We start from the raw sequence: 26,812 nt of genomic DNA, 5'->3' as shown, positions 1-26,812 counted from the left end.
GGATATCAACATCATGCGATCAAGTAAATTGAGAATTAACCTGTACAAGGCGCCAAATGTAACAAAAGTAATTGACACGATGAAGGCTTATTTAAGAAATAGACCAGATGGAAAATGTATACAGAGAGGAATTTTCTATGTGTATACTTGCATATATATATATATATATATATATATATATATATATATATATATATATATATATATATATATATATAATATATATATATATATGCATACATGTTCATACAAACAAACGCTCATAGTGTATTCAGTCATATATAACTAGAATACATGTACATACACACATACATACTACGTTCGCATACATACATACATACATACATACATACATACATACATACATACATACATACATACATACATACATACATACATACATACATAGAGCCTCGACTTGGATACAGCTCAAACTAGTAAAATCATCAACTGTTAAAGAAATATATGGGGTCACCGTGCTTTATTTTCTACAAATCAAACAATGAAAAGTCAGTTTTTCCAGAAAATCACTTAAAATCAGAAAGAAAAAAGCGTGACCAAATGCGTGACTAAATGGAATTGTTTATTGTTTACCAAATTTGTCATTATCACACCCAAAGGTTCAGAGATTAAAAGGTTTACTTGGTGGAATATTTTAACCTTCCCTGTATTGTCGACTTTGTTTTTAAAAAGTTTTTTAGTATCATCTGAGTCATATATGTCTTGTACTTTTGAAAAAAAATTCAGTAGGTCACCTTGCGGAGTATTTTACTATTTGGCACTTCAGGAATTTAAAATTTGCATACTCTCACATGATTGTCATTTAGTGTGCTCTTCAGCAGGTACCTTGAATTCCTGGCCAGAGTTGGATTCACTCAAGCCATGACTATCGATTCTCTAATGACTGATACATTTTCAGTCATTGGAGGTGCTAACAGTGTGACTGGCCATATTTGTTTTCCGAAATGTCAGCATTTTTCTGACTTAGAGGAAAGAGATGCTAAAATACACAATTTTTTGACTTGTAAGTCTGAACATGACAGAAAATGACGTCCTTAAAAACATCTGTATGACAGACAGTATAAAACGCACAACTTTCAAAAGTCGTACATTCCAATAATCATGCCAGAAATGACACTATTTACATCAAATACGAACGACTTACATATGTACAGCCTACAGGACACCGCAAGCAATGATGAAAGGCTAAGCATATACCACATAAGAAAATAAAACAGCCGTCTGACAATAAGTGACTTCAGGTTCTGGCGCAGTGCCTTTTTATCCCCTGACGATCTTATCCCCGGCACAAGCTTTGCCTGGATTAGATCAGTAGCTATAGATGCCAGTTCGATTGCTGATTTCGACCCTCGTCATAAAATCATAGCAATTGTTACCATTGTTTATGCATTGATAAGCTTATATAAAGTATGTTACATTAAAGGGACAAAGTTGGCCATTTTTCATGAATTTTGTTTGATACAAGATACTATTTGTATTGTTTGATATGTTGAAAGATACTAAATGAATGGGTGACCATGCATATATTCGAGCCCAGTTTTAGACACAATACATGAAACTATTGCGAAAATGAATAAATGGTCATGACCATTAATTCATTTTCGCGATGGTTTCATGTATTGTATCTCAAACCTGGGTAGACTACTCGCACGGTCACCAATTCATTCAGTATCTTTCAACATGTCAAACAATATATATCTTGTATCTTGTACCAAACAAAACACATGAAATAATGGCCGACTTTGTCCCTTTAATATTCTACATGGTATTAAAATGTGTTTTTAAAATATGTTGTACTTTTAATAAATGACAAAATGTATAAAATGATATATATTGTGACAAGGGTTAGCTTAGAATGGGTTACGTGTCTTGCGAGCGTGATGTGCGGTGTAAATCAAAAATTGTGAGACAGCAAAATCAAGTGACAGCCTCAAGAAATTATAACACGGTTGGAACTAATTTGGGAGAAAAGGATCTTTCAGTTGTTCAAATTTATCCAAAATTTTAGGTACCCTATAGCTGAAAGTTCCAATATTACAAATTTCCCATAAAAACAACTGCATAAAAAGAAAAGTAGATGAGCCTAAATTTGCCGATTACTACGATATCCTATTTTCCCAAATTAGTTCCAATCGTGTCGTATTTAAAAAAGTCAGCTTTGTCATCATCAAGACATAAGATTTGCAGACATCCGGAATATAATATCGTCAAAAACGGGTAACTCGAGATTAAAAACGATTCATCATGCAGCATTAGTAAGGAATGCAGAATGAAGAGTTATCAGCGTAAAAGGTACCAATATGTCTACTATTGGAAAGCATATAAGCATATTAATGTGTAAGCCATACGTACAAGCAAACTGCTATCATGACATTTCATAATTACATTTTATACTAGGACTGTGAGCTTTCTGACTTGAATTGTGCATGGTCGTAGGGGCTTTTGCTCGCGTAGGTGTTGCTGTATACTAAACATAAAATAACATACTCAAGCAAATGGTAAAACTAATGATATATCAAATTAATTATTACCAAGAAAAATGTACTACAGTATCTCTGAACTCAATACATGAAACTTTCTGTATAAGCGTACAATATTGTTCAACTCAACACACTCTTCAAAAGAAAATATCTAAACTGATAACAGGCATTTAGTGTGAGTCAACATAAAAAGACTACATAAACCTGTTGACAGAGTTCCAAGCAGATAACTAAACGAAGCTATACAGTCACAAACACAATAGCACTCGTATTAGGGTGACCGGACGAGAGGCCCTCCTGTTCCCTACAATGGGGCTGACACAAGTTTTCTGAGAGTCAATGCTCGAAATCGAAGGCTTAAAGGGTGACTCGGGTAGTGATAAATTGTACAATTCAAAAGTATGCAACAGTTATGCACATTTCTGTCTGTGAACAAGGTAATGACGTGAAATTCTTGAAGTTTATGAACACATTTTGTCAACAAACGTCAGAGGGGACGGCATCTTGGAAGTCGTCTATTCTCACGCGACCGGTCGCTATGAGAGATCGCGTGAACAGAAACAGTTGCATTTCACAGTGAATGTTGTGAAGACTAGGAAGTCAAGATGAGTGCAAAAATTCCTAAAATGGCCTTTTTACTCTCGAGAAACTGCTGACGAAATTTTTACTTTGAAACGGCTATGACTTTGGTATCCTTTTTCAAGAATGGAAGGAATGGCCATGCGGGCAAATTGTACCTTAGATATTTTTCTACTTGTCTTGTGCTCCAAAAAGGTTTTCCCAAAGCAGGAAGTAGGGTTCGCAATAGTGTCGTACTTGAACAATGTGCTTTTTCACCCGTGCGCACCTGTCTCTGACCAGAAACAATGGCTTGTATCCATGATACTGGAAACACAAAGGTCAGCGTGAGGACAATCTTCCATTTTCTTTCTCCGGACTTAACAACCCATACAATATTCTCACAGAAATAATTTGGAAACTATCAATGCACTTTTCACCAGGCTCATTATTGTACAGTTAGTCATCTTTGAGCCATTTTCACAGTATTTGATCCGATTATTGGTCACACTCTCACATTATTCCTCATTACAATATTCTCAGGGAAAGAATTTGGAAAATTTGATTTTCCAGAGGCTGCCAAATTGTGATCATGCTAATTACCAAAAGTATTTTTTCAGATTCGGACTTTGTACCAACACTTTCAACAGGTGCCATCAAGATTTTGGCAAAAAAATTCAGTTTTAAAAATCTTCCGGTCACCTACTCGTATAGGCTTCCAACTGCTGGTACTCGATGGCTTTAGTGTTCAGATACACGGCAATCTTCCTTTGAACTGACAGCAAACTGACTTTCGGTAGCAGCGACTAACATTACACGATACAGTACTTGAACGAACGTATATACTCAGGTACTAAACTCAACAGCAAGCAAAAGTATGTTCTAGAAACACTCGACACACATGTTTCTCAACTTTTGCCAATTTGCATAATGCACATGGCTGAGTTGCTCGTTTCTTTGTGTTCGGCAACTTCTCAAAACAATTCATAAAAAGAATGAACGAGACAGACTTGAAAACTGGAGACCGATAAGTCTTCTTAATTTGGATTATAAGATTATCGCCTTTGTTCTCTCTGCTAGACTACAACCCGTTCTAGGTAGGATTATTAATCATGACCAAACAGCCTATCTGAAAAAGCGCTTTATTGGGCAAAATATTAGATTAATTTATGATATCATTGAGTATACACATAATGAAAACTTACCAGGTGCTGTTCTCTTTCTTGACTTTCGAAAAGCTTTCGATACAGTTGAGTGGAATTTTATGTTCAATGTTCTCAAGAAGTTTAATTTTGGGGATAATTTTATTAACTTTACGCGAGTCCTGTATAATGACTGTCAAGCTAGTGTGCTTAATCATGGATGGATATCACAACCATTGCTACTTCAAAGCGGTATACGACAGGGTTGCCCCATATCTGCCTTGCTCTTCTTATTAATCGTTCTTGCTATCAAAATTAGATCCGAAAAGGACATGAATAGAATCAGGGTATGCTACGCAAAAAAATTATCAAAAGAAATACGCATTTCCCAGGTAACTGATGATACTGCCATTTTTGTTTCTGATAAAACTTCAATAACTAAGGTTTTAGGTGTTGTTAACGACTTTAGTTTAGTAGCAGGCCCCACTTTAAATATCATTAAAAACTATCTACTGTTGATTGACCAATCAGAGTGCTCAATTCAGAGTGTTTTATCTACTCGTAAAGCCTTGGTCACCAAATTCCAGAAACGAATGACAGCGCCGTAGTAAAGTACTGTCCAATCAAAAGTTAACATGTCATATTCTGTAGACATCTGGTAGGTTTTAATATTCAAATTTGGTAACACAGCGGAAACCAGCTGCAACACACAATCTGCTGTGGTACAAACATAAACTAATGTGCCCTAGGGCATTTATAGGATGTTCCATTACATTGGAAGGCTATTTCACAAAATCTGCTGTGATAGAAACATAAACTAATGTGCCCTAGGGCATTTATAGGATGTTCCATTACGTTGGAAGGCTATTTCACAAATAAAAGTTTGAATTCATATCCTAAACATGTTACAAAGGGGACGGTTGACGTAAACACATTGAAAACGAAAATATATCAATTAGGGGCGATAGTTTTTAAGTCGGATAAAACCCTTGTACTCGGGCTCTTCTGGTATATAAAGCCAAACCCTACGATAAAATGTCTCGGCCTGCGGCCTCGACATTTTATCGTTGGGTTGGACTTTATATACCAGAAGAGCCCTCGTACTCGGGCTTTTATCCTATACGCAAAACTGAAGGTTTGTGGATTGGTTCCTTGAAAAATATAAATGACTCTCATGCAGGCATACGTTGGCCAACAGAACCTATAAAATCTCCTGGTACTTATTTTTCAAGTAACCCGTATGATGGGATTCGTTTTGCCTTAGATAAAAAACTGTCATCTGTTGAAAACACTCTAAATCTTTGGACTCATAGGAACCTTACTTTGTATATAGATATGCCATCATCGCATGGCACAAGGCTGGTGGAGGCTGTTCACCAGTCAACAATGCAAAAGATATTGTACAACAAGTTATCTGGTGTAACAAACATGTTCAGTTTAAGGGTAAAGTTCTACTATTCAAATCATGGGTCGAGTCTAATATTTTCTTAATAAATGACGTCATTGATACTGATGGTAGTTTTCGTATACGATGGCTTTAACGTTATATTCATGACAAGTCAAATTTTGTATGTGAGCTGTTTATGTTGTATATTGCCATACCAGCTGGCTGGCGTGCTCAAGTAGAGCAGTCAACTTCTATTTTTCAACCAGAGCCGCTGAACTTGTTGACAGCCTCTGTTTTTCTGCCAGGTTTTTCTTCACGAAAATTTATCCACAAAATCACAACAAAGGAATACTATTGGTCTTTCATTCGTAAAAAAATTGTCGAGCCTTGGGTTTCCAAAAAGTGGAATCGAGTCTTAAATTTAGGGAATGACTTTAATTGGTCAGAACTATGGTATAACAGAGTTATAACTGTAACTAAGGAAAGAAAACTGTCAAACTTTATGTACAAATTTATACATGACATACTTCCACATGGTTTAAACCTGTACAGGTGGAAAATAATGGAAACCAGTCTTTGTCAGATCTGTATGTCAACAAATGACCTTTGTCATATGTTCATAGAGTGTGAGCGTGTTAAGCTTTTTCGGAGAGACTTTCAATCCTTTTTACTACAAAACTTTCATTTTCATGTAGAGATCACCTTGAAGACACTTTTATGTAGTCTACCAAATCAAAACAAAGTTGTTAATCTTCTTATAGTAGTAGCAATGTTCACCATTTATAAGTCATGGATGCTTTACAAAGATACAAATAAGCTGCAAAGTATAAATTTATTTGAATTTTTTAACGCCGAAGTGCGATTAAGAGAACATGAAAGTGCTTTCTCACTACTTGTAAAAGATAAGTAAAGAAAATAAAAAAAAAAAACCCAAAAAAAACAACCAAAAAAAAATTCTCAAAACAACACAACACGGAGAAGTTAGTCTCTTTCTAAACGTCTCACAATGTCAATGACGGCAGCATAGCGTTCAAAGTGGTGGTATGTTACAAATAAAACTCCGTTATATCAAACTCAGTTATATTTACCAAACTAAATGACACTTCTTCATGAGTTGCAACACAGCATGAACGGGCATAAATTGCACTATATGGAACACTGTCGTCGAAGACTTCCTATGGACCATAATTTACCAAAACACTGAAAAACTTGTTCCAAACTGAAGCATGAATTGCTTAAGTTACATATCTTCATAGCAGCACATCAATTCAGGCCGGATGGCTTGGATTAGAGACTGGATGTCTCACTCACTGCATCCGCCATCTTGTTACTACACACATTGAATGAATACACAGATAAAGTATCAAAGTACCATTGGTGGCGCTGTACATGCTAAAGAATTTACATGATAAAGACGCATTACATCATGCTCTACACATGCAATAGAAGAAGCCCATAAACCGATCTTTCGAGTAGGTATACACAAGTGACAGTAGATGTAGAAAGACATTACTAAAACCACTCGAACTTGCAAGACCGAAATAGTCTCATAAACGATCTGGTAGAAGTCCGCATTCTGAAAAGTTGCAGAAACACCAAGAAAAACTATGAAAAGAAACATAAAGTTTTGATCAAGGGCGAGTAAAATATCATAGAGCACTTACAAAAGCCAACCTCTTTACTGCCATGGGTTGTAGACAGGTTGCATAGCCTAACAATGTAGCTGATCAATTCAGCAGCAATAATGCTTTCGAAGATCTTTGATAAAAAAAGCAGATTGGATAAGTTTGCGAAACGTTTTGCGAATTTCATGGCTCACAGATAGCCTTTTCAAGCAGGTTTTAAAGGCTTCAAAGTAAGGGTTTATTTTTATCTGATCTAGGCCTAAATAATTTGATGCGACAGGGTTATACAATGTTTAAAAAAATAATCGCTTACCCAAGATTAATTTTCAGGATTAATTAATAAACACATGTTGCCCATCAAGCGAGAGACACCACAACCGCCAAATGTTTCATGTTGAAATAAACACAGGACCTAGTAATTACCGATTGAAGTCTAAACCATGGTCATTCCATACCCATAGGCGTACAAGGCGATGGGCGCAGTGGTATGTATTAGAAACATCCATACCACAGCGGCCATCGCCGTGTATCGGACCACAAGCGCTGCTGTGTCCACACCATGCTTAAACTGCAATACATGAATCATGGCCCATGAAACTTGGCACCTGCGCGACGCATGAATTAGGGAGCTGTCATTATTTACAGTCGGGGGGGGGGGCTCGGAGGAGTTTCGTCGGAAACTTTGAAATTTCGAGTAACCTGTCTGCCAACCGTGATGAATTTGAGTAACCTCCCTCTCTGAACACAGACATTTTGACTGACCCCCAACTTAGAAAAGTTGAATATCGATACATGTATTTGTAAAATTTACAAAAATATAGCAATAGTAAAGATCTTTCAAATCTTGTTGTACCCTGCTAGCTTATCATTGGTTATTTCAGTACAGTTGAAAAAGAGAAAATCAACAAAATGATATTTCAAGTCGCAAGAAAATGTAGATGTAACAGCTCACAAAAACCAGTATCCAACAATATAGTATTGTTTACTTTGTTTTGTTAAACGTGAAAAATGTTCTTCTGCTCACTGAAGCATGTTGAATTATTAAACGTCAGAGCTCTGTTCACATCTGGCGGTAAAGTCACACTGTTTCATGTTTGTAACCATAAATTATGTCATTGAATAATTCATTTTTACGTGGACAAGAATTAAGGGAGCAGAGATCTAATTGCTGGCAATTTAGCGTGTTGCAGTTAGCAAAACGACATGAATAGTACGTAGCTCACAATAACCAATGTCAATAATGGTTGTTTTGCCCATTAAGCGTGGAGTCTCCAAATACCGTCACAGATGAAATGCGTGAACGCGTTCCTGACGTCCATCATTATCGATCGCTCTCCTAGCAAATTGTATACTTTTGCTCCTTGAGTTTGAATCACGACAAGATTACATTGTGACGTCATTTTCATTTCAGTTCGGGGCGGTAAAGCTTACTTCTGCCCAAACCCGATTTCTTCCCTTCTTTTCCCGTGTACTAAAAATTCCTGATTGTTCAACCGCAGCGCACGAAAAGGGACGTGATATCATAGTTGCACACATTTCTTCTTTCCTTTCAGAATATTCAGTCGAGACTCCAACATCAACAAAACAAGTCGGATTTGGGGAGAAAGATTTCGGGATTGCAAATTTTCAGTTGCAAGACGAATTCATTTTCAATATGACTATGTGTTTTTGGTTGAAGAGACTCGATAGATCGGATGCAACGATTTTCTCGTACATGTCACCAACATCAGAAGAAGAACTACATGTTACAACGCCATTTGAAATTTGGATGAAGGGCAAACGTGCACCCTCTCTTGAACTACCATTCGATACACAATGGCGACACCTTTGCATGAAGTATTTTCACGTGACCGGTAACTTGAAGTTATTGGTCGGAGGTAAAACAAGGCTGACGGAATGGGGTTTTTCCTATAAACAAACATTTTCTGGTGAAGGGTCGCTAATTATTGGTCAAAGACAGGATAGGTTTGCTCACATAGAGCCTGGCAGCCAAGGAGGCCATTTTATGCTAAGTGAATTCAATATATGGAATGATGTAATCTACTTAAGTTCTGTGATGAAAAAGATGGCTGACTGTTCACTGGGCGTTGATAGAGAACAAGGAAACTTTATAATGTGGAATGATGTCATTTTTCTTAGCCAGGAAATTCCCAAAGTTTACGAAATGCGGTCAATGTGTAGTAAGTACTGCATTTTACTTATCGTGGTAGGGTGGCTACATATCACATTTTCGGTCGAACAAGATTTTTTTTTACATCAAGGCATGATGACAAATGGAGCAAGATGTAAACATTTCGTGTACAAATTATTTCACACACTTATCCAATAGTAGGCCCAAGATCATTATTTCGATAATTTTAATAGTTGAAAGGTCGTTAGGGACTCGGCCGCTAAGTTTTTGGATTAGCCTGACACTTATAAATATATCTGTTCTCGTTTAATTTGATGTAGCAATGCCTGAATTACAGCTGGAAATACGGTAAGTAACGTGAAGGAGAGAGAGAGAGAGAGAGAGAGAGAGAGAGAGAGAGAGAGAGAGAGAGAGAGAGAGAGAGAGAGAGACAGTTTACATCGATGTGATATTTAATAGTTATAGGATTGAGAATCAAGACGCTAGAGCTGTCTTTGCAGTCTTAAATCTCAAGAACATGTCTCATTTAGACACTGACAAGACTCTCTTTAAAAGATTCTGATACACACAGTACAATTAGGGCGTTAAGTGAAATACAATTGTTTTAAGTGCAGTGACCTCCAAAGAACACTCATCACCTGTCATTATTGCACTACTAGTATTTCAACATAATTCATAGCCATTTCATGTTGTTATAGTAAGTAGTACTTCTTTGCAATTATTTCCTGAGTCACAGCGATCGAGATTATTCCCGTTTCTGGCTTGTTGTACTTGGGCCTCAGCCCAAGTACATTTGTTTTCATTCCGTGGGAAAAAACTCTGTAAGGTATAACCATTTCTGGCTGAGACCAGGGAGGGCAAAATGTCTTGGCTTCATCTTTCTTGGCATAATAAATGGCGTAATGATGTTTACTGAATGGAAGTGCTGCTCTCAGCCAGTCTTGAATAAGTGAGATGTGAATATTAATGCTTCTCTATCTGAGTTTTTGCCACAAAATCTTCTGAATATAATCAAAATGTGCATCGAAATGCAACAATTAATGCACCCTCCGTTTCCTAGGCGATGGCACGACCCTTGCTACACCCACTGGACGAGCCAAAGTGGGAGGGGTAATTTCAGTTTGGTCGAACAAGAGGGCTCGAGACCAGAATTTAACATTTAAACTTGAAACATGTTTAATCGCTGACAAGATGTGGACTAGTGTTAATCAAAGTAAAAGTGTAAAAAGGGAAGGTTTTATATCCCGGACACAATGAAAAACATTACGACTGGAAACTGTACCCCCAGTTGAGAATAGTAATGCCCACAGCGATGGAGAACACTTATCCTTGAGCTGAGAAAACCAGACCATCATTTCGAAATAGAGCTGCAGATTCGAGAAGCTCGTTCAAAATAGCTAGGTACACCCCATAAAGGGGTGGTTTCGAGTTTTGAGGGCAAATTTCGCCTCCTTCATATAGAAATCGTACGTTTGTTTTTCCAGGAGAACACACTATTTGACACAAAATTTGCATGTAAAGGGGTCGCCAGTAAGCACGTGGTCAAATCTGGCATAAGAAACAATATGAAATGTTGGGTAAAGCCAGTCCAAAATAAACTGATTTGAACTTTTGTGTTGTGTAATTTATACCACTGCAGTAACATTACCTTTTTTTGACAACATCACACAATGTAATACGTTTGAAACTGAATACTCCGCACCCTACACCCTTCATATTTGGTATGATAGGACACCTTATAACACCATATATTGTACCTCATTAATTATGCGCATATCTTATTTTGAGCGAGCCAATAGAGCTAGAGGTCTGATTTTTGGTATATAGGAATAACCTAGCAATACAATTATTATGACAAAATGTGACGTGACCTCAATGACCTTTGACCTCAAATATATATATTTTTCCACAACTCAGTAACCACAAGTGCTACATCATTCATATTTGGTATGATAAGACACCTTATGACACCACATATTGTACCTCATTAATTATGCGCATATCTAATTTTGAGCGAGCCAATAGAGCTAGAGGTCTGATTTTTGGTATATAGGAATAACTTAGCAATACAATTATTTTGACAAAATATCACGTGACCTCAATGACCTTTGACCTCAAATATATATATTTGTCCACAACTCAGTAACCACAAGTGCTACACGCTTCATATTTGGTATGATGGGACACCTTATGACACCACATATTGTACCTCATTAATTATGCGCATATCTAATTCTGAGCAAGCCAATAGAGCTGGATGTCCAATTTTTGGTATATAGGGATAACTATAGGGTAGAAATCTAAATATGCCCATCTAAATATTAGACATCTACCATCGAGAACAAAAGAAATTTGCTGTAATTGAATATTTAAGGAGTTTAAGCAATTTCCACTATAAATAAAGAACCCCTGCCTCAAACTCCACAAAAGTTGCTAGACATATTTTGCCGTGGTCATGCCATTGCTTCGTTTAATAACCAGTTAATCAAATGCCTAATTGACAGGAGGAAATTCAAGACCATATTTGAATAGTAGTAAATATTGTCATCAAAATTACTCTATCACGGCCCAAGTACTCATTGCCTTCAGCAATACTGCCTTGTTTTATTTGCAATCATAATGTCATTCTGTTAAATTGAACGTACAGAAGCAAATTCGACAAATGTTTACATACATTATTCTTGCTAGGAAAATACTTCTCAAATATTGGCTCTTTGTGTAGATTAAAGAGCGAGGCCGTTCAACTGGTCTCCAATCTTCAGTAAATTTTATTGAATTATACCAACGTTTCGGCGACACACAAGTCGCCTTCTTTCAGGGTAAACTCTTGTTCAGCGTGTTGGTGCTGGTGAGGCTGAAGGGTTTGGCTGGAATGGGGCCTAACACTTCAGCCTTCTGCTTTGATCCGGGCGCTCCGAACTCCACTCATAACTTCAAAGGTTGCAGTTGGACTGGCTCTTTTCACAACCCTACTATTTGCACTTTGTTTGACCCTGTAGCTGTGTTTCGAACTGTGGTCCCAAGGTTGTTTTCTCGGCGTCACTCTCAGTCTACATTAGATGTTTGGATTGCAGGGGAGATGAAAGTCCGTCTTACAGATGGACATTGTCGTCATCGAATGGTAAAATCGACAACCTCCCAGAAAAGACAGAAACTGGTAAGTAGATACCAATACGCCTATTTTTAAAAAGTTTACCGGCCGTTAAAGGTATACTGTCACCTGTTCCAATTTTGCCACAGTTACCATGAATAGGGAAAATCTAACCAATCACAGATTTTAAGCGGGTGACCGCTTTTTAAAAACAGCACCCTCACATGGACATTTTGAATACCAAGGAACGCCCCTTTGACCTTATATGGGCATATTTAGATTACAGATGACTGTATACCTTTAAAGTAGAATGCACCTCCTAGACAGATATTCGTACTCTCACATTTATTATTTCACTTACGAGGCGCATACTACCTTATGTCGAGTACTTGATGGTATGTTGAGTTCTGCAGTTACTGTACTAAAAGATTTTTATTGGTTCTACTTAAAGTATGATATAAAGTAAATATGCGAAGTTACTGTCTATTGCTAATAAGCTGATAAATTCCTTTCAGTTGAGCAATGACTTTGGGTAAACCGTTCGACAACAATCGCCCCTTGACATTAAGGCACCCCAACACGAAAGGAACACGCAACGAACACAGACCGCATTCTACCCCAATTCTAGCTTTTAAAGTATGGCTGGGCATGTTCATTGGTAACCGTCCACATACCTTACAATGGACTTGGTTACCTTATGGCGTTCTAGGAGAGTTCTACCTGACAGTTACCAACTGGACACTTGCACGGATGCTGCTGTTATGCATGCCCCATCTGACGCATTGAATATGTCCAAATGGTAAATGCCCATGACAACCATGTCTTCTCTTTCTGTGAGTAGTCAGTACTGCCTGTTTCACCAGACAATCGAACCATTTAATAACATTTAATATGTAGCAGAATGATAGCTTTAATACTTGATTGAATCTGTTTCCGCCAATTGGGTTGAATTTCAGGAGTAACGGGCGTAGGAATAGAAATCGCTGCGAATACATTACCTATGTCGACGAATTTTGTATTGACTGCTATAATAGAAACTGCAGAAGGCAATGTGATTATTTCACAGTACCAGTTCATAACAGAATACCCACCAAGCGGAGGCAATTGTAGTATATCGCCCTCTGAAGGTAAGACAGAGCCATTCGTACACTGACACTGTCACTACACACATTTGAACTATGAAAGCAACTTGTGAAAAAGTCTAAATTTCACTTCACCTTGGCCTTGTGAAAAAAAACAGCATTTATGGTTGATAGTCTTCATACATTTTGAATCACGTGCTAACAACAGGTGCAGCCAACGGATCTATTCGTCGTAAAAGCTACTCCGGAAGCAATTTTTGAGAGCAGGAGAAATTTTAATTTTGCTTGGGCGGAGACAAATTTTTAGCTAGCAGGGAGCGGATTTTAGGTTTTTTTTTTGTTGGGTTGGTTAATTGGCCTGAGGACCAGGATTGGGGGAAAACAAGAAGAGGGGGAGTTATTTGTAAAACGGGGGCAGGGGAAAATAGACAGGTTTTTTGATCACAAGGAAGGGGAGCTTCATGTCTGCAGGGAATGATAAAATTTTAAGGGGAAATTTTTTCCATGGCAGGGGAAATCGACAAGTTTTTTCGCCAGAGGGCAAGGGAGCTTTAAAAATTCACAGTGGGGAAGTGAATTAGATTTGGCAAAAATATATAGAGAGTGGTATAATTAGTGCGGGAGGGTAAGTCGAAAAATTTTCAGTTGAAAGGCAAATTATGAACGGCAAATTAATTACCCTCTGGACTTAAAATTAGTCAGATCACATTACTTGTCATGCACAATATATCTCATCATAATAAGGACCCCTTTAAAAGTGCATTGTTCGTTGGCTGCACCGGAAACATCATAGTAACTGTGGTGTTAAGACAAACCAAGTCTTAGAAAACGATGATGTAGGGCATGAACAACATTGGTCCTACAATTGAGGCTTGAGGCACTCCTGACCTTACTGTGCAACCCTTTGTGTCTGTTGAATTTCGGTAGCGTGGTGCAAACAGAGTATGTTTGCTTCCATCATAAAGTAAAGGAAAATACCTGTGGTATAAATTATGGTTTGTCAGAATAATTATGTGAATGACAGTTACTCTTTCTCTTTGCCTACAGGGAACGCTCTGCAGACACCCTTCTTCGTTGACTGCTCTGGCTGGCGTGTTAGCCCAACATGCAGCAGTTTGAGCTATGAAGTGTGGATTCGAGACAATGTTACAATCCCGTCCGACTCATATGAAATTATACACGTTGGGGCCCGTGCTTCGACCCCGGCTTTTTACTTAGTACCTGGGGATCCTTCTAAAAATTATCTAATTGATGTAATGGTTAGAATATGTGATGACACAGGAGAGTGCACTGCACAACATTACAATATCAAAGTAAATGTATTTATAACAGATTTTCTTGTATATGTATATGCAACACATGTTTACATATGTTTACATAAAATGTCAATGTCAATGTATGTAGTGACCTCAAAGGTGCCCCTGACCTCAAAGTTGTCCCCATGTTTTCAGTTGAACTTGATCTCCTTAGAGTGTAATTAGATTTTTATCCGTATCTTAGTATAAAGTTGTAGAACTTGTAACGTTCTCAGTACTGATCTGTTGTTTGGTTCCACTTTTGTCATGGCCGAACTGTGCCTCAATGTTTTCACTGACATAGAGGGCTTAATGAAAGCATCATGTTATAAAAAAGAGTCACAGATTATAAATTATATTAAATACATTATAATTATTTAGAAGCGTTTCATATTAATAAGATATGCATCAATATTGGATTTCATTGTTAAAGTTGGGCCGCAGCTACTGCCTACGTTTGGCTGGAATACGATTGAATCGAGACGTCGAGGCCATGTGTGTCACGTTCAAGTGTTTAAAATATAACCTAAAGGATGTTATTCCTCCATATTTAGAAACCATGTTCGATTGTTTCATACATCAATATCAGACTCTACCTTCTCATTTAACAGCGCATAGCTCCTTTATTTTTCGTGCAATTAATTATTTTAATAGGTTACCTGATGTTTTTCACGAGATCACTTCTTGACGGCAATTTAAACAGATACTTAAGACACATCCTCCTATGTGATTTTGTGTGTTAGATTTTGCAGTGTTGTTTTTATTGTATGTGTCTCGCCTTTTGTTTGCCACGTGATTTTCATTTTAATCATGTTTTGTATTTTGCCTTCAAATCCATTTAAAGTATTTTGACTTTTATTTATTACAATATTTTTTTGCACTGGTCCTCTCTGGAAGTCAGTATATTTTGACTGAGCGAGCTAACCAGTATAAATAAATAAATAAATAAATAAATAAATAAATAAATAAATAAATAAATAAATAAATAAATAAATAAATAAATAAATAAATAAATAAATAAATAAATAAATAAATAAAGTGTTAAGAGAATTCGCAAGTTCTATTTGCAAGAAGGGTACAACAGGACAATTTAGCGCATAGGCAGAAGGATCTTAGCGGTGTGCAAATGATATTGACCATCAGTTAAATGTGTAAGTTATACAGGGAATTTATGAGTGTCTCAGGGACTTTATGAATGTATTAACAATAGCATACTCACTAACGTTGTACAATTAGACTAAATGCATATTCTGTTTAGGCCCAGGTTGAAAGCCCATTTAACGTCATGACAATTCATGGAAAGCTAGAGTCAGACGATTCTTGCTTGAAATGTATCCTTGAAGAAGACCCTACTGAAGCCATCGGGTTTATCTTCCTCATGTCAAATAATGTCAATCAAATGACATCTGATAAGGTAAGGATGTCCATAATGCACTCCCGCTACGTGAAAACTATTGAGGCTCCGGTAGAAATAGATTATTCATAAACTTCAATCACACACGGCAACAATACTAAAGGTAGTATGCGCCTCGACAGTGAAAGACGTAACTTTTGCTCAAACTATTCGCAAGGAATTTTTCAACCGTTCTCTTTCATAAAAATCGGGGGTCACCGTGCAAGTTTGGTAGTAGAGAAACAAATAACCCAAGATTTACCAATATTTGAAATTCAAAATTGTTAACTCTATGGAGAAATATTAAAATTCTCGATTTTCGAAAAACTATGAGCTTCAAAATGAGTCCCCCCCACAAGTGGTAGATCAGAAAGGAATTTTAAAAGTTAGAGAGTCCGAATATCTGTCCCCGAGGCGTGTTCTACCTTACACTACAAGGAGTATTGAAGCTACAATACCATTACATCTACTAGGCGTGATGACAACTGTCGTAGGGGCAATGTTTCTGAATTTATTGCTGTTAACAAATACGCACGCCAAGTCATAGTGACATATTATTGCAGGGTATTCTTTTATTATTCCTCTTTGAACCATTGAAAATGATTCTTGATCTCGTATTTTCCCAGACAATGTCCGAGGCAGAGATTGCTGCTGTAGCGGAGGTAATTATGATATTGCAGAACACGTTTTTCATCTTGTTTGTGTATATAGTACCTTGATTTATGATACACAGTGAAACGTACGATAAAGCCGAATGTAATATTTCTTAGTGGAAGAAAGTACATCATACAGTGAGGAGAAGATAAACTGTTTTCAACGTATACATTGGCCTAATATGCGACATTCGAAATTCTCTGAGCAGATACGTGAAACTCTCACTGATGGTCTTCTTGAGGCGACGTCAACCGAGGTTGATATCAATGGAATGAGTATACTGCAGAGAGCCATCGCACTAAAATCAGTATCATCTTATAGTAACCCGAAGGAACTGTCACTGACAACGCAGGTATCTGCCCTCTGTTTTGATCGACAGATTGTTAAAATGAGAACTCTGGTCGACATATTGATGAAATGAGAATTAAGAGATACCTCAGTCGGGGTATACGGCCGACTTTAAAGTTTATGGCGCTCTCAATCTTTATAGTGCACACGTTCTTTGACACTATGGCGTTTCGATGAAAATAATTTACATTCATTGCATGAGAGGTATTTTTAATAGTTTTGGTAAAGAAAGCCATTTTATGTCTCTAAGGGTATAAGTCATAGAATGAATCAAAGAAATACTGATCAAAATTAATTGAATAAATGTGCATTTTTCAGTCTATCATTTTTAGCCCACGTGTTCAAACACATGGGCTAATGTCATAGCGATGTCTGTCTGTCTGTCTGTCCGTGAGTGTGTGTTTGTGTGTGTGTGTGTCTGTCTGTTTATTTACACGATAACTCAAAAACGCCTGAACAGATTCAAGTCAGATTTGGTAGACAGGTACCATATGCTACTTGCAAGAACTGATTAGATTTTTGTTAGTGTGGCTTGCATATTAATGAAGTTATGCAATATCATTTTTTCCGTGCAATGGTTTCCCTATGGAGACGGTAATGACATTGTAGACATCAAGAAATACTGCACAAAATTTCATGAAAGTTTTCACAGATGACAATCTCAGAACATTATGATTATAGTGTGAGTGTCATGTCAATTATCTGTTCTTTTGCATATTTAATGACCTTTTGTTATTAGTGACATAACTCTGAACTCATTTGCATATTTATAAACTTTGTAATTAGATATATAACTCTGAAATTACGGCAACAAATTAGTAAAACCTGCTACAGATACTGATCTGATAAATATCTAATTGTGCTATGAAATATTGAAAAGTGTCAAGTTAATTAAGGGTTCATTTTTACATTTAATGAACTCCTTAATTAGTGTTATTACTCTAAAATTACAGCATTAAATTTAATGAAATTTGCTACAAATGTTGATCTGGTGGATATCTAATTGTCCCACGAAGCATTGAGCAGTGTCAAATTAAATAATAGCTCATTTGCATATTAAATAAAGTTTTGTAATCAGTGATTAAACTCTGAGAGTACTGTGCGAAGTTGATAAACCCTGCTACATATAGTGATATAACAGATATCTGATTGTTCTGTGAAGCGTACCACTATTAATGAACCTGTTGTAAAACACGTGAGCACATTCAGTTTACATTTGGTCTTACAAGCTGTAAATATTCACAACTTTGTAGATAAAAGTTGCTGATACATGGATGAACATCGCGTCTGCATTTGAAGGAAAACAAGGTCAAGGTGAAATCCAAGCGGAAACAGCAACGTCAATAGTAGAGGGTAGGTATGTCAGAGGTCAGTTGTATCAGGATGTGAAACACTTTGGTCAGTAACTATTTCTGTCAGTGTGTGTGTGTGTGTGTGTGTGTGTGTGTGTGTGTGTGTGTGTTGTGTGTAGACTGAACAGATGAACATTGGTGGCGTCGAAATGTTTGAATTGTGTGGGAATTAGTATTCGTAGATAATATCAGCTTCATAGCGACCAGTAATCCATACTATAGTGGAGAGGACAACATATCACTGACAAAGTGCCATGTGTACCTGTTCAGAATTGATCCAGGCAGCAGACAATATACTCTCGGCCCTTGACGCTGCAGTGAAGTCCAAAATAATCTTCGAAGTGCCGGAGTTTTCCCAAGAAGCTAAATTGATCGTTGAGAAAACACTTGCCGCTTTGAATTCAACCCTCTCCACCGCTCTCAACACCATGTTGCCTGGACAACCTCGAAGGACCTATCAAACAGATATCATAGAAGTTCAGCTTATGAAATCTGAATCATCTATGCACGTAGAAACACAGTTTATATCGAAGTATGGCACATTGAAAGTTCCAATGGGTTTGCTAGATATCGAGGATAACTTAAAGCCAATCTCGACAAAGGTAACACACTTTACATGTATCAGGCATATGACAAAAGCCGTGTTTAGTCTATGGGTTTGAAGTCATATTCCTGCCTATCATTTGTAATAGCAATAATTCAACATATTCTCGGCCAGTCACTCCTTGTTAGTGTTACTCGTTTGACTCCTTGTTAGCGTGACTCCTCATACTTAGGTTTTATTCAATATATACGCAAAATTTCCTTAATACCGAATTTACAGATTTTTCATGTTCTAATATCATTCATATGACTTCCAAAAAGTTTTGAAATTATTGCATCAACTGATTCCCTGCAAGACTCTACTCACCAAATCACATCAGAAGACAAGTAATCATAACACTGTTCGTGGTTTATATTTTAGATCCCATCGAAAATGCTCCCTTGTTAATTTCGAAACAACCCTTTAGTCCAGGTAACGATGAATTTAGATTGACAAAATAAAAGATCAATTTATAAGTACTGCAACGGAGAAGCATTTTGTTGGAAAAAAATGCAGTATTTAACATTTAAATATGCGATCACTGAAATCAATATTTATTGTACATTTTCAGTTCATTGCCTTGGCAAGAAACCCATTTTTCTGGTCAAGTGAAAGTTATCTTCTGGATTCACCGATATTCTTGTTGGAAATGTTGTATGAGTCTGGTCAGTCTGTGTCAACCGTTCAAACTACAGATTCCGATAGCCACCTTGAAGTTGCGATTGTAAAGGAATCTCCAATCGACACAACCGATTCAAGGGAGCCAAGCAACAAATCATGGGCGAATTTTCACGATTTTGAAATAGCAGGGACCCAGACCTACATGTTGGAAGTAAACGTTCCAGCCGACAACTCAGTTATGCTGATTTCGGTGGCTACCAATCAAACGACGGCTGCACTGCTACTTTACATCCATTCGGATAACTACCAGTTCAACACATCATTGGCTTGGAACGAAACGCTCAACATCGATGAAGGAATGAGACAAGTTGTAATTGGACCCTTTGGAGACGCTGCAAGATACACTTTAGCAATGGAGTTAGGTAAGAGTAAGTTAAAATTTGTTTATAACTCCCTAAAGCTATGCCTTCAAATAGTCATAAAACGTCTTTCTAATCAAACTACTGTAATCAAAGCATCTCCTTTCGCTCCTTGTTTTAAATTAGGGTTCAGACTTGACCAAGAAATCAGCTGGTCCAAAAATTCGCTTACCTCCGCCGGGCATAAGGCTATCGTCTGACGAAAGTTGTCCATGTCAGACGGTGTATTTCATAAAAAGTTCGCAATGATATTATCTCTGCTACAATTATCTCTTTGTTAGGCTACTGCGACACTGTCTGTTCCAGCTAACACGATTGGAACTAATTTTTGGATAATGGTATCGTGTGGCAACGTTGGCTTAATCTGCAAATGTAAGCTCATCTGCTAATATATTCTTATGCAATACACCTGTTTATATCGGGAATTTGTAATGTTGCAACTTAGAGCTTTTGGGCACCTTACTTTTTTGATAAATTCGAAAACTTTTAGGATCCAGTTCTCCCGAATTAGTTCCAATCGTTTTAACTGTAACACCACTCTTAAAGGAACCCAAAACGCCTAATTAATTTTGCAGTTCTCGTTCAGTGTGGACTCAAAATTCAGACCATGTTCCAACTGGCCAACCATCCAGGAAAGTCACGACCGACATCTTTTAAACCTTGTCAAGAAGTGTATCAATAACAAAATTACCGTCTACTTTTCTGACCTTCTCATCAAATATTCAACAATTCACCAGTATAACACAAGAAGTAAATATCATGTCTATAACATTCACGGTCGTTCATTCAAATATCGTTCATCCATCATTACCAATGCTATAATTTAAACCGGAATTGGATTGCAACCTTTTCCAATCACCGCTCCCATAGAACAATTCACTGTGCCTGTTTGTTCTTTTCTGAGTCATTGGTTGATCAATATCGACTTCCTTTTGTGTCTTCATAGAATTTTTTGGTGCTCACCCACTGTCACTTATGCTTATCGTTTGTAGTGACGTTCTATATTTATATAGCCACAGTTCTTTTATTTATTTATTTCTATATTGTATTTATTCAACGTATGAAAATCCATCTTTGGATGCATTGACTTTGAGTAATAAAATAACAATTACATTTACAAATAAATAGTAAGATATTTTTATCTCGATGAGCAGTTAATTTCGCTATAATTTGGATTTCTTAACCAGAGTGAAGTATTGAATCATCGAAAATCTCACAGCCCGTTCCCAGAAAAAAATTTTGTTCTCCTTCATTTGACGTTTGTAGTAGATACGGATATTCTAACAACTCTCCATTACTTTGTATTACTTTGTGAGGATTGTATTGCCGATTTTCAAAATCGCCTTGAGTCGATGACCCGGTTAGCCTGTGACATCTCTTTGTTACATTTGATACAAAAAATGTCATAACCACTAAAAATATAAATTTCCCCGTCGTTAGGGATTGAAGACACATCATATGGTAATGTTGTCATGTTCATCAGCTATCAAGAGAATGACGCAAAGACCAGTACTGCGGTGCACTGAAACATCTTAACGCGATTGGAACTAATTTAGGAGAATTGGATCTTTATATTGTTCATCTTTCTCAAAAGCGTTGAGTACCCTATAGCTGAATGTTGCAATATTACAAATTAATCATAAAAGCAAGTGTATTGTTAAAGGGAAAAGCAGATGAGCTTATATTTAAAGATTAAATCGACATTAGTTCACCATCCAATTATACCAAATTAGTTCTAATCGTGTTTCTTGGACTTTGATCGTACGCAGATCATATTTTGGTTTACGTTTTGTTACGATTTCGAAGCGGTAGAAAAGTGACATTCATTGAATGAAGCACATTCGTTTCCCTTCAGTTGTACATTTCCAAACGTTTTCTTTCAATTATGCGAAGTGGTGACTGCATCATTTCGTGAAACCTTGAGATAAACTGATAGAAAACGAAAAAAACAGGATTTGAACTAAATTGGGATAATTGTATTGTGAACTAATGTCAGTTTAATCAATTATAAGCTCATCTGTTTTTCTCTTCAAACAATGCACTTGCTTTTATGGGTACTTTGCAATATTGCAACATTCGGCTATAGGGCTCCCAACACTTTTGAGAAATTGGAAAAATATAAAGATCCAATTCTCCCAAATTAGTTCCAATCGTGTTAACATTGCTTAGACACATTGAAAGTTTACCGAACGAATTTCTTTTCAAGATAGGGAGTCCCTTGAAATTGATACTAAGTTGTTTGTGAAGTTTCAGGAAAGAGTGCAATACTGCAATGGAATCATCTTCTATATGCAAATCAAAGGACTGATCTTACACTTCAACACCCATAACAGATTACGTCAGTGAGTGTCCGTCTTAGAGGCTCAAGAAGAAAGAAATGTTTATTGTTTTTCTTCCATGGTCCTTGACATTTAATAAAAGTGATGCGATTATCCTTTTATATTCTTTTCGTTTTCCCCTGAACCACTTCACCACAACAGTAGTGTTTTAAAAAGTCAGACATACTTTCTCTTAATGGGAGAAAAATGGAGAACACGATCGGAACTAATTTGGAATAATTGAGTGATGAAGTAGTGTCATTTTAATCTGGAAATGTAAGCTCATCTGCTTTTCTTTTTAAGTGGCACACTTGCTTTTTTATTAGTAATTTGTAATATTGCAACATTCAGTATAAGGTACCCAACACTTTTGAGAAATTTGAAAAATATGAAGATCCAATTATCCCTAATTAGTTCCAATCGTGTTGGAGGCAGCTTCATGCATTATGTCTGTTTTAGTCTATTTCTTTATCTGATAACTTATTTTATGTGACAGTGGTTATTTTTGAAAAACTATAGCTAGTTTTTTTAGCTCATCAAACTGTATAAACCACAACGCGCAACTTAAATGCGCAATGGTCAAAAATGGAATTAGATGCTTGTCAGTAATATGTTCGAACGTCATACAGGAAAACTTTATTTCTTTCCTTGCAGGAGCCGTGAGCAAAGAGAGGGCAGCAAATCAAACTAACGTTTTCATGGGGAAAATTGCCGTGTCCATACAAGTGTGTAGATACTACGATACCACGCGCGAGATGTGGGCATCTGAAGGCTGCAAGGTAAAGAACTAAAGTCCAAGAAAAATAAAATTTTTGTTTCTCATCCTAGACATATTGCAAAAATAATGCATTGACGCGGTTTTTTTCTTCTTAGTTGTAGTAGCGAGGATGAGAAACAATTTTTTTATTTTCCTTGGACTAAGTTTCGCCCAGTAAAGACAACGCCCTCTACGTTACGTTGACACTTCTACTTCTATACGGTCTTATCTGTACTATAAGTATGTTAACACACCAATACGCTATTCTAACTATTCTTTCATAATGATAGTATTACGATATTTCAAAAAACTTAATTTCTAGCTGCCTCTCACAATTTCGAAAGTCTCTGAACACCTCATTTATTTTGGGTTTTTGCGTATGGAGTTTTTCCTGCGTCATTACAAAATTCGATCAATTTCAGAAGAGCTTACAAATATATTGCAGTACGGGCACGTCTACCAATAAGTCAAGTAAATATAGCGCTAGCTATTTTACATTGTTTTTAATCAAACTTAACTTTAAATTACTCTGCAAAAACTAAATGAGAGACCCAATATACATGAGCGGGTGTTTCTTCTTACCTTAAAGTAAACTATCAGGTTTTTAGTTGCTACAGAATATGCAAGCTGACAATAATTACTTAATATCAAAAATTCAAGAACCGTTTTTATCCTTACTGTTTCGATTCATTAAATTCTATGGTGTTCACTGCAAATTCACTTTTGCTACTATGGCACCTGTAATCACACTATTACACTGGAATATATATATATATATATATCTGTGTGTGTGTTTGTATGTGGGTGTGTGTGGGTGTGCAGTTTGTAACTTGCAGGAAGTTGGTGACACAGGTTAGCGTGGTAATGGCAAAGTAGCACCGTGTTGTCCTTTATAGCCGCCCTCGATTCATTGAATTACGGTATATACGTATTCTTAAGGATTTAATGTCTTTTGCATTTTTCCAGGTGTCATTATCGGCCACAAAGGATCGTATTGTATGCAAATGCGATCGTCTGTAAGATGAAAGAAGCCGATGACCCAAATAATGATAAAGTACCATCGTTCTGTCGTTTATAGACCTTAATTCATTGATTTACATTCAGCTTACTGTTTGAAGAGTATGCGAGAAGTTTATTATATTTCACGACAGCAGTCGACTCTGACTTAAACGTTGAATTTCACTCTAAATGGTACAGGCGCTAATTTTTGAGGAGATGATCTTGCATTTTCGCATTCAGAATATTTTATTAGTTTTACCATGTCTCCGAAACAATTTTTTGTTTGAAGTATATCGAACCGTACCACTGTGGTGTCAGGCAATGCTTATTGAGAATGTAATTACAATCAGATGACTAGATGACTCGATTATGCCTCCCTGTCTAGAAGGGCGATCAGCAGACAATTAGAACAGAAAACAAGAAAAGATGGGCTCGTCGTCATCAGAAACATCAATTTTGCTAGATTATCGTTCAGATGACCTTGACGTGGTTTGCAATCTCATTGCAATTATAACTACACAATGCATTGCTATTGCTAGGTCACAGTCCCTTCGTGATAGATTTCAATGTGAGGTTCAGCATGTTAAGGGGAAGAACGAGGCATTGTTTTGATGTGATTAAGCAAGAACAGTAATGAAAATATTATCAAACGTCCCTGCTACTGCCTCTTTGATGAAATTCAATTGAAATTCAGTGTCAAATGTGATAGTCTCATTGCAATAACTTTACGCAAAAAATACAAACCATTATTTCACATGCAGCAAACAGGAAGGTTATTTTTACGCGCAAAGTGTTGCTTTGAATTTATCAATTTCTACTTACAATACATGAACTAGAAGTTATTGATATTATTCATATTTGCAGATGTAGTTTTTAATGATATATATATAGATAAGATATCACTATAATACCATGATCAAATGTTTCTTTTAACTTCTTTTACTTACAGATAATTCAGTCACATAATTATACACTTACTTATTAAACTTATTGCACACTAGACAGACACTTAAAAAGTCAGTGATTCGTACTTACATATTTTAATTGTGATATGGTCAATAAGTGTTCATATACTGTATTTTAAATCCCTTTTCTTGAATGTTAGGTAATGTCGTTAACGTCATCAATTTTCTTATGTACTTTTTCATATACACGTCGTTAGTTGTTCCGTAATTGTTTAAGGCTGTATTGTCCCTTTGATGAACTTCATCGAATTTTAAAAGTTTAGAGAGTCATTTTACAGTGATACTTAATGAATTTCGAGACTGTCTGATTCATGTACAGCCGTCTACGGTAGAAAGAATGAACATTCCAGTGTGAGGTAGTCTTATTACCAGTACGTCACTTCCTCTGTCAGAAACCACAATGAGTTGCACTTCCGGCCGCTTACACCGGCGTGAAGGATTATTGACAAATGTATGATTTCAACATCATTGGAACAGAACGTTTAGATCACCGTCATATTCTCGTTATTTGGTTATGAGGTATTTCATTGAAAATTCATTATTTAGTCAGTTTTAAGCTTTATCAAACTTTTAAAAAATAATTCAAATATGAATCATGTATTTATAGATAAACCATGTACTGTTTAATCATATAAAAATAAAAGTACAAATTTATTTACAAAGCAATGAAACAATACACTAATTTTATTTGTTTAAAGTCAGTCCTGTGGTATATATTGTACGTAAACAATTCAAGCACTTTTGCTTATTAGAGGCACAACTTATGAACAAGCATTTGTATGCACATACTTATTATTAGTAAAGAGTTCTGTTAAAATAGATATAATGTGTGTCATCGTCGGTAATTAACATTCAGTGGTTTACTTCACCACTGTTTGTTAACAAATCCCCTTACGCACATACTATATGTGTGTGAGTGACATGTATATTTTTTGTTAGTAAATAAGTATTTGTTTATAAATAATTGGTAAAAAGCTCTTTTATAAAAGTTTAATTCCGTTAATGTAAATTAGCCATCATGGGTAAAATGAACTATCAATACACGAATATATAAACATTTATATATATTTAAGATAGTATTTGGCTCGAAAGTGAAAGACTTTTGTTCAAACTTTCTCAAGAGATCTTTCAACCACTCTCTTTCAAAATCAAGAATAAAAATCGGGGGTCACTATGCAAATTTTGGTACTGGAGAAACAAATTACCCGAGATTTACCCATATTTGAAATTCAAAATGACCGCCATCCCTCTGTTTCTCTATCGAGAAAAATAAAATTTTTGATTTCCGAAAAAACTAAGACGGTAAAAGGGTTTCTGACACCAAGAGCTTTAAAATAAACACCCAACAAGTGGTAGATCAGAAAAGAATGGAAAAAGTGTGAGAGTCCGAATATCTGTCCCCGAGGCGCATTCAACCTTAATGTATGTAAATCAAATTCACCTCATTCATGTATCCATGTACCTGGAAATGTATCCGAAAAGTCTGAGGAAATCGTTCCGAGACTTTCGTAAATAGCTGCACTAGTAGGCTACTGGCGAGAGAACTGAATAAGTATTTGCACAAGTACTTCGTAAACACTCGCATGAGTTA

The 26,812-nt window shown here is 36.5% G+C and overlaps 1 protein-coding gene and 1 long non-coding RNA gene across 2 annotated transcripts; both read left to right on the top strand.

The window, feature by feature from the left end:
* Positions 1-9,664: 9,664 nt before the first annotated feature.
* On the top strand, positions 9,665-13,562 carry LOC139136233 (uncharacterized). Its single transcript, XR_011553161.1, has 3 exons — positions 9,665-9,692; positions 12,344-12,501; positions 13,392-13,562. It is a non-coding gene; the product is annotated as an uncharacterized lncRNA (long non-coding RNA).
* Positions 13,563-18,771: 5,209 nt separating this feature from the next.
* Positions 18,772-26,034, top strand: LOC139136232 (uncharacterized). Its single transcript, XM_070703969.1, has 4 exons — positions 18,772-19,161; positions 19,714-20,185; positions 23,155-23,279; positions 24,224-26,034. Exons 1-4 carry the CDS (start codon positions 18,814-18,816, stop codon positions 24,275-24,277), a joined length of 999 nt encoding a protein of 332 aa, XP_070560070.1. The 5' UTR covers positions 18,772-18,813; the 3' UTR covers positions 24,278-26,034.
* Positions 26,035-26,812: the final 778 nt, after the last annotated feature.

The sequence above is a fragment of the Ptychodera flava genome, chromosome 7, assembly GCF_041260155.1.
Source record: "Ptychodera flava strain L36383 chromosome 7, AS_Pfla_20210202, whole genome shotgun sequence".
NCBI classification, from domain to species: Eukaryota; Metazoa; Hemichordata; class Enteropneusta; family Ptychoderidae; genus Ptychodera; species Ptychodera flava.
This window is presented reverse-complemented; position numbering and strand designations above follow the sequence as displayed.